This window comes from Chelonia mydas, chromosome 8 (genome assembly GCF_015237465.2).
Source record: "Chelonia mydas isolate rCheMyd1 chromosome 8, rCheMyd1.pri.v2, whole genome shotgun sequence".
In the NCBI taxonomy this organism is placed as follows: domain Eukaryota; kingdom Metazoa; phylum Chordata; order Testudines; family Cheloniidae; genus Chelonia; species Chelonia mydas.
In genome coordinates this window covers 74399511-74411872 of record NC_057854.1, presented here as the reverse complement: position 1 = coordinate 74411872, position 12362 = coordinate 74399511, and the positions used below count along the sequence as shown (strand labels likewise).

Below are 12362 nucleotides of genomic sequence, written 5' to 3'. Positions count from 1 at the left end.
CCAAATGTACAGCAGAGGACATTACTTAAGAAACACCTACACAACCAATGAAAGCTACAGAATTTACACCTCGTTTTGCCCTTTGTGTTCAGTGAACCATAGAACTGTAAAGTGAGGTATTACCATGTAGAACTGCCAATTACTGATCCACAAAATGGGTGCTCCTACAGAAAAGCTGGGATAATCCTGACTTCTGTCATCAGTGACTGTATGACAGCTGAAAAGCAGCAATTCTAACTCGTCCTCCCACAAGGCTTTCTGATTAATATCCTATTTGCTTGATTTCTTTTGCATTTGGAAGTCCCGTAACATTATCCAATAGTGGCTTCATATAAATGAACTAAATAGTGGTAGTTGAAATGAGTTATAAAAATAAGTGTCCCTCAAAATAATTTGACAGCACATATTAGTTTATAAAGTCAATTTACATCATTTTACTTCCCTTATTAAAACAGAGTAAGGATGCAAATTTGAACAGCAAGACTACATTTAAAGAATTGCAATTCCACTTTTAGAAAATTTAAACTTTTACAAAGTCATAGACATGTCGCTAGTTAGTTATTTTAGGCACCTTGGAAGTAGTCATCCATACACAGACACTATACTAGAAGTTCTAGCAATCACAGGACTGGAAAGGATCTAGTCCAGTCCCCTGCACTCATGGCAGGACTAAGTATTATCAGACCATACCTGACAGGTGTTTGCCTAAGCTGCTCTTAAAAATTTCCAATGATGGAGACTCCAGAACCTCCGCAAGCAATTCAGTGCTTAACCACCCTGACAGTTAGGAAGTTTTTCCTAATGTCCAACCTAAACCTCCCTTGCTGCATTTTAAGCCCATTGCTTCTTGTCCTCTCCTCAGAGGTTATAAAGAACAATTCTTCTCCCTCCTCGTGACAACCTTTTATATACTTGAAAACTGTTATGGCCCTTCTTAGTCTTCTCTTTTCCAGACTAAACAAACCCAATTTTTTCAATCTTCCTTCATAGGTCATATTTTCTAGACCTTTAATAATTTTTGTTGCTCTTCTTTGGACTTTCTCCAATTTGTCCACATCTTTCCTGAAATGTGGAGCCCAGAACTGGACACAATACTCCAGTTGAGGCCTAATCAGCGTGGAGTAGAGCAGAAGAATTACTTCTCATGTCTTGCTTATAACACTCCTGCTAATACATCCCAGAATGATGCTTTCTTTTTTTGCAACAGTGTTACACTGTTGACTCACATTTAGCTTGTGCTCCACTACGACCCCCAGATCCCTTTCCACAGTACTCCTTCCAAGGGAGTCATTTCCCATTTTGTATGTGTGCGACTGCTTGTTCCTTCCTAAGTAGGATACTTTGCATTTGTCCTTATTGAATTCATCCTATTTACTGCAGACCATTTCTCCAGTTTGCCCAGATCATTTTGAATTATAATCCTGTCCTCCAAAGCACTGACAACCCCTCCCAGCTTGGTATCATCCACAAACTTTTAAGTGTACTCTCTATGCCATTATCTAAATCACTGATGAAGATATTGAACAGAACTGGAACCAGAACTGATCCCTGCGGGACCCCACTTGTTATTCCCTTCCAGCATGACTGTGAACCACTAATAACTACTCTCTGGGAACAGGTTTCAGAGCAGCAGCCATGTTAGTCTGTATCCGCAAAAAGAAAAGGAGTACTCGTGGCACCTTAGAGACTAACAAATTTATTTGAGCATAAGCTTTCGTGAGCTACAGCTCACTTCATCGGATGCATGCAGTGGAAAATACAGTGGGGAGATTTATATACACAGAGAACATAAAACAATTGGGTAATTTTTTCCCACTGTATTTTCCACTGCATGCATCCGATGAAGTGAGCTGTAGCTCATGAAAGCTTACGCTCAAATAAATTTGTTAGTCTCTCAGGTGCCACAAGTACTCCTTTTCTTTCTCTGGGAACAGTTTTCCAACCAATCTGAACCTCATACTGATTTAAACCTAATATTAACATTGCCTTGACTGTGTACGAATTTCAAGAAATGCTGAAAGACTAAACATCATATCATCATTCATTTGGTCAATTACATATGAGTAACTGCTAAAACTGCTCAAAATCAAAAAGTATAAATAATCCTTAGAGCTAACATTTTCAGATGGAGCTGGTGAATTTAGTCATTTCTAAAGTACTAACCCCCATTCCATAAATATTAGCATCATGCTTATGTTCGTTTAAAAGGGAGTTTTAAATATTATCAAGTTCACTAAGAAACATTAAATAAGCTAGTTAACATTGGGTGTAGAAGAAAACAAAAATGCATACTCACTGTTAAGCCAGTTTCTTCCGCCTAGAGCCTAAGTGGCAATAATAAACTGTGCTTATTCATCACAACAGCTGCTGTATACTGTTAACCAGCCAAAGTGCACACAACTACTCATTTGTCTTACACTTCAAATTATACAAATCAAGGAATCAAAATATAATCAATAATAATATAAATCAAAATATTCAAAGAACAACTATTTACATTTGAGTATTGTCCAATTCTGAGCAAAACACTACTAATACCAAGATCTAGGATGACTGCTACAAACTGAACAAGTAACATTACTCTTCCTAAAGAATACACACTCCTGTCAACAATCTGGAAATCTTATATTAAAGTCTATCCAAAGTCACTGATCAGTGCCTTTTCTTGGCATGTAGCAGGAGCGGATTTACCATGAAACAAACAGTGCAGAGGCACGGGGCCCTCAACGACAGGAGGGCCCCCAAAATGCAGGACAAATATCTGACAACCTGCCCGAGTCACGGCCGGTGGTGCAGCAGGGCTCAGGCAGGCAGGCTGCCTGCATGCTGTGGCCGGTGGCCCCATGGCCCTCCCGGAAGCGGCTGGCTGTTGGCACATCTCTGCATGCCCCTGGCAGAGAGGAGGGAGGCGGCTCCGCACTGTACCGCTGCCCCCTCCCCACAGGGGGCACAGAGACATGCCAGCAGCAGGGCTAAGGCGGCTCCCTGCCTCCCTCCCTCCGCACTGCTTTGCTCCCGGAAGCGGCTGGCATATCCCTGCGGCCCCTTGGGGGTGTAGGTGTCTGTGTGCTGCCCCGCCCCGAGTGCCGACTCCACAGCTCCCTTTGTCCGGGAACTGTGGCCAATAGGAACTGTGGGGGCGGTGCCTGCAGGCAGCAGCACGCAGAGATCCCACTGCCTCCCCCACCTAGGAGCCGCTGCCAGAGGGGTGTGTGTGCCAGTCACTTTGGGAGCCAGGCCACCTGAGGTAAGCGCTGCCCCCCTCCTGCACCCTAACCCCCAGCCCAGAGCCTGCACCCCACACCCAAACTTCCTCCCAGAGTTGCACCCCTCCCCCCACACTCCAACCTCCCCTGCTCCAGCCCAGAGCCCTCACCCAGCACCCAAACTTCCTCCCAGAGCACATCCCCTGCAGCCCCTCCTGCACCCCAACCCTGTCCCAATCAAGGTACCTCACTTTATTTTCATTTACTTCCCATTACTTATAATATAGGAGGAGGATGAAGAGAAAAAGAATGCAAAATGGGGCAGGGGAGATGAGAGAATGTTTTCTTGGCTGGGTCACAAGGGGGGGCCCTCTGAAAATGAAGCTGTGCATAGGGCCTCACTAATTCCAAGTCCACCACTGGCAGGCAGCTGTCATCTCAGAAACTAATCAAATCTTGCACAGAAAGTATTACTGTAGTTATGGTCTAATTCATGGAATTTTAAAGAGGTGAAAGAAACTATATTAACTATGTCATTGCCCTTGCATAGCAAAGACAGGAGGCGTATTTCTATGGCCTATGAATAATACAAGTAGTACACACACAAATGGAACAGAAAACATTCAGAAGTTTTGAATTTTAAGGGGAACAGCCTGTTCAAGCAAAAAAGCGAATGAAAAAGGATGCTCTCTCTCTCCCCATCGTGCCTTTTTTTTTTTTTTTTTAAATGGGGAAAAGGCATTCCTCCAAGGATACTTCATATGATTTGACATCCTTTCAAGTTTATTTTTGGGACTACCTAGTTCAGTAGCATCCATCTGAGAAACAGCTTATATGCAAAACATCATATTTCTGTGCAATTTTAATTATCCACCCAAAGTTTTGCATACTTGGCCAATAACCTGAAGTACTTTTCTATAACTAGGACATGCCTACAAGAGAAAACTGTACGGGCTTAATGAAAAATGTGATTGAAAACCAATTTATAGTTAAAGTGGTGGAAAATGATGGGAACACTTATTTTGGTATAAAACTAGCTTATTATGATTTTAAATTGATAAATCTATTTATGCTAAATCAAAATAAGCAGCTCTTAAACTGAAGTAAATGTCCACACAGAGGTTTGAGTCAATTTAAATCAGTTTTTTAAAAAAATCAATTTAAGCTAAACCAGTCAAAACTTCCTTGTTTAGACAAAGCCTACACTTTTTCAAAGTTTCATGCCTTTGAAAAAGAACAAATAGTACTGTATTTCTACCGTAGACTACAAAGCAAACTGCCTTATATTCAATTTCATTTAGCTCTTTAAAAACACAAAGTTAATACTGGATACACTACCTTGAGATACCAGGCAGCAAAAATCTTAGAAAGATGCCCTCTCCTAAGAGCACTACTCATTGTGCTTATTGTTGAAGACCAGGAATTCTTTTCTTTTTTAAAAACTAACAATGGGGAGGGGGAAAGGTTTGAGTTCCAGAGTCCATATACTCTAGTTGTGCCATAATCAACAGCAACTCCCATCTGGCTATTGAATCAGAGGTCCAAGTAGTTTCACTGAGTCCAACGAATTGTGAAAATGATTTCTTCATGAAACTGCAATGGGAATTATGTAACCACCCCATTCCCCCCCCCCCAATTTTAAACTTAAACCGCTTTTGCAAGTCTATAAGTAAGCCTATCAGTGCTCAAAATTAAAAACCTACGGGTCAATAACTGTATAATTAATACTGTCCATCACTTTAGTATTTTTTCAAAGTGTGTGTTTTCTAGAGGTGATTTTGAGGAACTTGAAGCAAAAATGCATGTGCATTAGTACATTCAGTTTATACATACAGCTATATGCACAAATCTTCTTGATGATAAAATGCAGTCATCCCTTAAATTCTCGAAATATCCATAAATAAATTCAGAATGCAGTTATTTCAAAATGGAAAATATTACTACCACTGTTCAATATCCTGTTTATTCAACTGCTGATGCTAGCACTCTAACACATGTTCCAGTCAACTGTTACATTGCTAGAGAAGACATGTAGGATGCTCAAAGTTATCATCATCATCTCTTCTGACTACCCAGGTCAGCTAAATGGAAACAGCAGAGACAGGTTTCAAGATAACACTGCAAGAAAACATTGCTAACTCAAAAACTGTACAAGTACTTTGCATTGTTTTGTAGATAGCATTTAGCACTACAGAATCTAAAGATTTATAGATCTTGCATATTCTGGAGAGAATTTGGAAAGGAGGAGGAGAGGGGAAGATGTTGCACTGAAATCAGAGGAAAAGCACTGAAACGCAGAGTTTTTATATTAAAATGTATGAAAGGAGTATACAGACACAGTATTCTGGCTTTCCTTTAGTTATTGTCATTACAAGAAAAAATTTTTGTGAAATTAGTGACCAATTTATTTTTCCATCCCTTCTCTCATACATGTTTATTTGAAAAACAGAATGTCACTTTTTGACGCAAGACAAACATCCAGTTTTAAAAGCTTTACTGGGATGGCTGTGGAAATAATACATAAATTAATATTCTGAAGCTGACTGCAAATTCTGGTTATAATTCATGAATATTTCTACACCACATCACTTGGCTATCTTATTGACAGGTCTGCAACAACAGCTCTGATTATAAATCAGTGTAATAGGATTGTCACACTGCACTGCTCCTCCATGCACTCTGCTTAAACTCTTCTCCAGTAAGGGAATTGCTGCATTCTCTCTGCATCTAAGTGATCCGTTAGCAGCTTTTCAAGATTTATTTTCTCTGTCTAATCACTCCACTCCTGCAGTCTTCAAAATCAGCTGCATCATGTAATCCTGGTAGTGAAGAATTTTATGCAGAAGGGTTAAATTAAATTGTGGAAGTCTTGAAGCATCGTACTCATCTTAGTGTAGTAAGATTCTTCTGTTTAAAATTATTTCACATCTTGAACCAAACACGTAATTTACAACCTGCTTTTAATGGAAAAAATATTATGTAGAATTCCTGATATAAAGCTACATACAGTTATAATCCCATCATGGAGTTTGAGAAACACAACTATTCAAGTGTTGCTCTCGTAGCTTAGGTCCTCATTAAGCTACCCAAGATAAAATGGTTGCCTTGGTTGGGTGCATACGGTTTCTAATATGCTTCTAACTACTAAATTCCATGATGCAGCCTTCATAATTAAATTAACTGCTAGAAAATCAGAGTATCACTTTTCAATACTGCAAGTGAGATTTTGCTTAAAGTGTTATTTTTGTGCAATGCCAATGGGAACCTATTTGGGCATGTTTTTATTAATGGCATGTCTTGTCAGCTTACAGTCCAGAGCCACAATGCATGCCTTTTCAAAAGACGTAAAATACACATAAGGCATTCAAAGAAAGAAAGCTTATTTTGGGATTTTGAACAAGTGGCACAATGGCAAAGGGGCTTCAACTTCAAATGGAATCTGAGCCCACAGATACAATTTTAACACCTGAACTACTAACTTTTCGTAAGTCATCTGCATATTGTAAAGCATGTGCCCAGAAGACAGTGACGACACCACCATATTCATAGCAGAGACTTCTCAGACTCCCCAATGGGCCACAGACTTGCCAGCTTCAGTAACAATGACATACGTTTTGCTGACCTCCCAGCTTCATGCGAACGGGACAAATGTCGGAACAGAGTAACACCACACCCAAGTAGGGACGCCATTCTCTGCCACCATGACCACGCACCCAGCTGGGCACCGTGTGTGGCAAGCCCCACTCCACTACTGTGCCGAGAGGTGGGCACCATACCCGGCAGAGCCCACCACGCTGATTTCCACACCCAGGGACATCGGGCCTGCCAGACATCCCCAGAGTGACCCCGGCTGCCCTGCAACTTCTGCATCCTCCTATCCCAGTCTCCGTGCGGGCGCCCCAGCGGGCAGCAGCAGCAAGCCGGCGGGGGCCCGGGCACCGCTGTATCGGGGCTTTACCTCTCCTCCCCGCGCCCCAGCCTCCAGCTCTGCCGGCCGGCAATCCCGCGCCCCTGAGGCGACGCCGGGCTCCCCCAGCTCCTCAGCGCCTGGCAATGGCGGCGGCCCCGCTCCCCCTCCCAGCTCCTCGCTCACTGGCTGCGCTGCTTCATGTGACTGAACAAAACCCTCCTCAGCGCAGCCCTTTGTGTCCGGCCGGGCCGGGTCAGCGCGGAAGCCACCCGCTCGCCGGCGCGGGGCTCCGGGGGAGCCCGCTCAGCCCGGCCGCAGCGCCGCCTCCCCCGCTTCGCCTCCCCGCCTCCCCACCTACCCTGCGAGGGCAGCCGGGGCCGAGTCCCTTTGCCGCACCAGCTCGGCGACGGCGGCGGCCATGTTCCCTGATGCGGCAGGATGGAGGGGACGCCCCCGAGCCGCTAGGGCAGTCGGTTCGCCCCCACTCGGGTCTCGTGTCCCCCCCCGCACGCGCGGTCCACCCTTTCCCCGCGCGCCCCCTCCTGCAGAGAACCACCCTCCCCTCCCCCACTGTCAGCGCCGGGAAAAAAAACCCATATCGGGAAACTCACGGGCTCGCCAGGGTGTGCGTCACACCGCGGTTACGTCCCACGCTCAGCGTCATGACGTCAGCGCGCATCTTCCCCCCACAGTAACACACACCGCCCTCTGGTGAAGAAACACGCATGCGTTTAACTTTCCCGCTTTAGCGCGTCGTAGAGCCCCAGCCTCCCAGAGGCATCGAGCGAAAGGCGCCCCTGTTTGGCTGAGGTGTCGGTGGGACGCACACAATTCCACACTCCCTAGGCTTGCAGTTGGGGCGGGGGTTACCAATTTTGGTTGGACCAATTCCTGGAGGTTTCATCACATGACATTATCTTTAATTAATCCTGGAGGGTTGGCAACCCTCCACCAAAGGCTGACCAGCCCTTTCAAGAGTACTTCTTATACAGGGCTAGCGTCCCTTGGGAGCTGGAGTTACCTGCACTCCATCATCCCATGGCATCCTCTCACTTATAGAGGTGAAAACTAGTTCCTTCAGCCATATAGGTTGAGACAGCAAGGTTGGAACAAGAGTTACCCGCAGGGCTCAGACCCTCAGCAGTTTGTTTCCTGCTTGAGTGATTTTTTGTGTCCTTCATTTTGGCTCTTCCTTGGGTGATCATATGTCCCATTTTGGCCAGGGTAGGCCGTTTAGTGAGTCCTGTCCCAGCCATCCTGACTTTTATTGGCAAAAGTGGGTATTTGTCCTATTTGCTCTTGCCAACTGAAGTTGGCAAGAGCAAACTTTTGTCAAAAAAGTGGGGTGCAGAGGACAGTGTGGGGAGCAAGCAGAGATGCCAACCACACGTAGGGGGGAGAGTTTCAGCAGGCAGGGGGCCGACAGGGTCCAAGACTAGCAACAGGCTCATGGGCAGGGGTCCAGCAAGTGCCTGAGGCCAATCCCTTGGGGGAGGGGTGAGGGAGGCAGGAGAGGAAGAGGGCACTCAGGAAAGCCCCGCACTGTGTCCCATTTTCCCTTTGGAAAGTATGGTCACCCTAGCTCTTTGTGAGAGCTGCCAAGTTTTGTACAGCTCCAGGGGCAGTGGCATTAGAACAATTTGTATAGTAGGGTTGCTGAAAGCCATTGAGCAAAACTAAACCCTGCATATGATGATAACCACTTATTGCAGGCGGTATTGCTGCACCCCCAGCATGCCTGTCCATGGATGACAATTTAAGCAAATTATTGAATGAACTAAATTGCATATAAGTAAACTCCAGCTTCAACAAATACTGTGTTTACTTCGTGCTTGTGTAGCCCCAGTGGATTAAGCTCTGTGTTCATTTACAGGGTGGCAGCAGGGAAGCATAGCTCTGCCAGTCTGCCTCAGCCCAGCTCTGCACAGAACTTCCTCTTAAAGGGGGACAGACAGTTCAGTCTCCATAGCCCACCAAGCTCCTGACCTGCTAGGGGAAGGGGATTTGTGAAATAGGAACTAAGACTCAAACTCATTTCATATGGGGACAACTTTTAATCTCTACTGAGTTAGGCTGAATACAAACTGGAGGCCTGCAGTTGCCTGAGGCACCCGGCCCTCTGCTAAATTCTGGCAGTTTTGTGTACTTATACAAAACAGCTCTTCCGCCAGCTGCCCACACAAGTAACAAACATCTCACACACACTACCCTCCATCTTCTTCAAATATTTCCTTTAATGTGTGTTCCACCCTATTCTTAGAGGGACAGCTCCAACTAACCAAAATACAGCCACTAAAAATACAACACAAATATTAACACAACAGCCACATTCATCTCTAAATATATTATTTTGCAATATAAAATTATGTCAACAACTATTTGAAGGTCATCACATTTGCTCACACATATTACCCCCAGGATCAGTTGCCAGGTATGATCCCATAACTTTCAGCTGTATAGCACAAACCCCTATAGCTCTATATACAGAAGCAACACCTGGGGAAAAGATAGTTATACTTCAGGAAAATCAGCCTATTGAGGGAAAACACAACACACTTTATCACTGCTACACAGTTATTTGTAAACTAGAATGTTTGGTATTAATATTTTGGGTTCTCAGTATTGCAAACTCTCAAAAATTTATCACAAGTATAATGATATTTGGTGTTTTTCTTAAAGCCTCAGCTATTGGCCACTAGTTATTACATGAGAATCTCATCCTTTTTAAAATAAGTTACTAGCCTTCATGTTTGTAAAAGAAAAACCTTGAAAATGTAATCTGAGTATACCTTCCAGACCACAAGGGAAAAAAAAGGAAGCAAATAAAAAGAATGCAGAATCTTGTTTGGTTTCTTTTTGGTTGGTTGATTTGGTAAATCTCATGATTTTAGATCTCTTAATTTTAACAGGCCCTGAATCAGAATTTTTAAATATTTCAGTTTGGCAATACTGTACTCCTCGCTCTGGGAAGAGAGAAAGGATTAAATCAATAGAAATGCCTATTTTTAAGTCATGTGCAGAGACTGAACTTGGAATATCAAAGAATAAGCCACAACCACTTGAGCTAAAGGATCAAGCTCAGTACAATAGCAGACCCAGAAAGCTCTCTCTGTGGCCTACCCGCTAGAAAGATCCACTGTGTTAGCATGAGTTAGACAAGCTAGTCTTATAGTCAGAGCTAGTTCATCAAAAGGCAATGTAGTAAATGATTGAGATGTAGGCTTGTCATGTTAAAAATCTGGGTTCTCATGCCTAGAGGTGCTTACAGTGACAGTCCTGTATCTCAGCAGAATGAGCAAATGATAGTCTTCATGAAGGTTGGGGGTGGAAGTAGGCCTTGTTTAAGAAGAGTTGATAAATACACAGAAATATTAAGAACTGTTAATAAAAGAGCTAGGAGTAGTGCATGGATTCTTCTCATGTAGTTCAATACACCTTCCTGTAGGCTACAGGGTGTTGTATGAGGGAGTTTCTCATCAAAAATGCATGAGATATGTGACACTTGGAGAGGTCTGGTAGTTGTTGCAGATTTCATCCAACATTTTGGCCTTCACTGGTGGAGAGCTATGGGCAGGTTTGGGGATTGCTACCCCCACAAACAATGAGGGAGAAACTTAGCACTGTGGCTGGAGAGTTCCTCTCTTATCCTCAGGTCAATGGCCTTTTCTAAAACAAAACAGTCCATGAGGAAACTGTTTTTCCAAACAGATTCAATTAGCAGTTTAGGGTGACCCTTCCCACACACGCAATATCAGGCTACTCTCTTCTTTGGCATCAAGTTCTATCCCAAAAGGCTCTACCACACAGTTATGTCAAATAAGAAAAGTGTGTTTGGAAGTAAAGGATCATCAAGCATGACTCCTGGAAAAAAGTTTTAAGCCATGCAGAATGGTTTTCCAAAATCTTAAAACAGGTGCAGAGAAAGGCTATTAGGATGAGCTGAGGAATGAAAAACCTACCTTATGAGAGGAGACTCAAAGAGTTTGGCTTGTTTAGCCTAACCAAAAGAAGTCTGAGAGGAGATACATCAGAGAGATTAATACCAGGGAGGGAGAAGAATTATTTAATTAAGTGCCAATGTGGACACAAGGACAAATGGATATAAACTAGCCAGCAATAAATTTAGGCTTGAAATTAGATGAAGGTTTCTAACTATCAGAGGAGCGAAGTTCTATAACAGCCTTCCAAGAGAAGGGGCGGGGGAACCTAACTGGCTTCAAGACTGAGCTTGTAAGTTTATGGAGGGGATGGTATGATGAGACTGCCTACAACAGCATGTAGGCTATCTGCGTCTGCTAGCAGCAAATATCACCAATAACTGGTGATGGGACACTAGATGAGGAGGGCTCCCAGTTACTACAGAGCATTTTTTCCCAAGTGTTTGTCTGGTGGGTCTTGCCCACATGCTCAAGGTCTAACTGATTGCCATATTTGTTGTTAGGAAGGAATTTCCCCCCGGATCGGATCGGTAGAGACTCTGGGGATTTTTCACCTTCCTCTGCAATATGGGGTATGGGTCACTTGCAGCTTTAAACTAGCGTAAATGGTGGATTCTCTGTAACTTGAAGTCTTTAAACCATGATTTGAGGACTTCAGTAACTTAACCAGAGGTTAAGGGTCTATTACAGGAGTGTGTGAGTGAGATGCTGTGGCCTGCAATGTGCAGGCGGGTCAGAGTTAGGGTGACCAGACAGCAAGTGTGAAAAATCGGGACGGGGTTGGGGGGTAATAGGCACCTACGTAAGACAAAGCCCCAAATATCAGGACTGTCCCTATAAAATCAGGACATCTGGTCACCATAGTCAGAGTAGATGATCGTGATGGTCCCTTCTAATCTTAAAGTCTATGAGTCTAAAACATATTAGACTCATTCATAGTGGCAGAAACGTGTGATTAACAAATTAATTTTAATTTTTAATAGATTCATTTTTGTAGATGAAGCCACTGAGGGAAAGTTGGAACAGGTTTAAGCTGAAGCATTTTAAATGAAAGAAGATTGCAACTGTATCCCTCTAACACACAGACACACACAGCAAAATCCCCTATGACTAGAGAGAGAAACTTTATAATGATTTTTTTTTTTACATTTATATAGCACCTTTCATTCCCATAGGATCTGAAACACTTCATTAACTAAATGCAAACAGCTTCCCCACTGTAATGCAGCCGCTCACTGCATCATTTGAAAGTCTAGTTTGTAGTTAATACATTTCTTTCAATAACAAAATACTCCACTGCTTCTGTAT

The 12362-nt window shown here is 43.5% G+C and overlaps 1 protein-coding gene across 14 annotated transcripts in view; it reads right to left on the bottom strand.

Moving 5' to 3' along the window:
• Window positions 1–7795, bottom strand: part of ZNF644 (zinc finger protein 644) — a 76111-nt gene extending 68316 nt beyond the window's left edge. For 6 of the 14 annotated variants that reach the window (XM_043552565.1, XM_043552567.1, XM_043552564.1 and 3 more), the window contains exon 1: window positions 7165–7395. Coding sequence is in view for 2 of the 14 variants with exons in the window: in XM_043552573.1 (XP_043408508.1) it covers window positions 7728–7795 (68 nt within the window). In the remaining 12 variants the exon portion in view is untranslated. Of the gene's footprint in view, window positions 1–7164; window positions 7406–7474; window positions 7606–7727 lie in introns of those variants that run through there. The other 8 variants (XM_037907580.2, XM_037907583.2, XM_043552569.1 and 5 more) reach the window with 5 other exon arrangements.
• Window positions 7796–12362: the final 4567 nt, after the last annotated feature.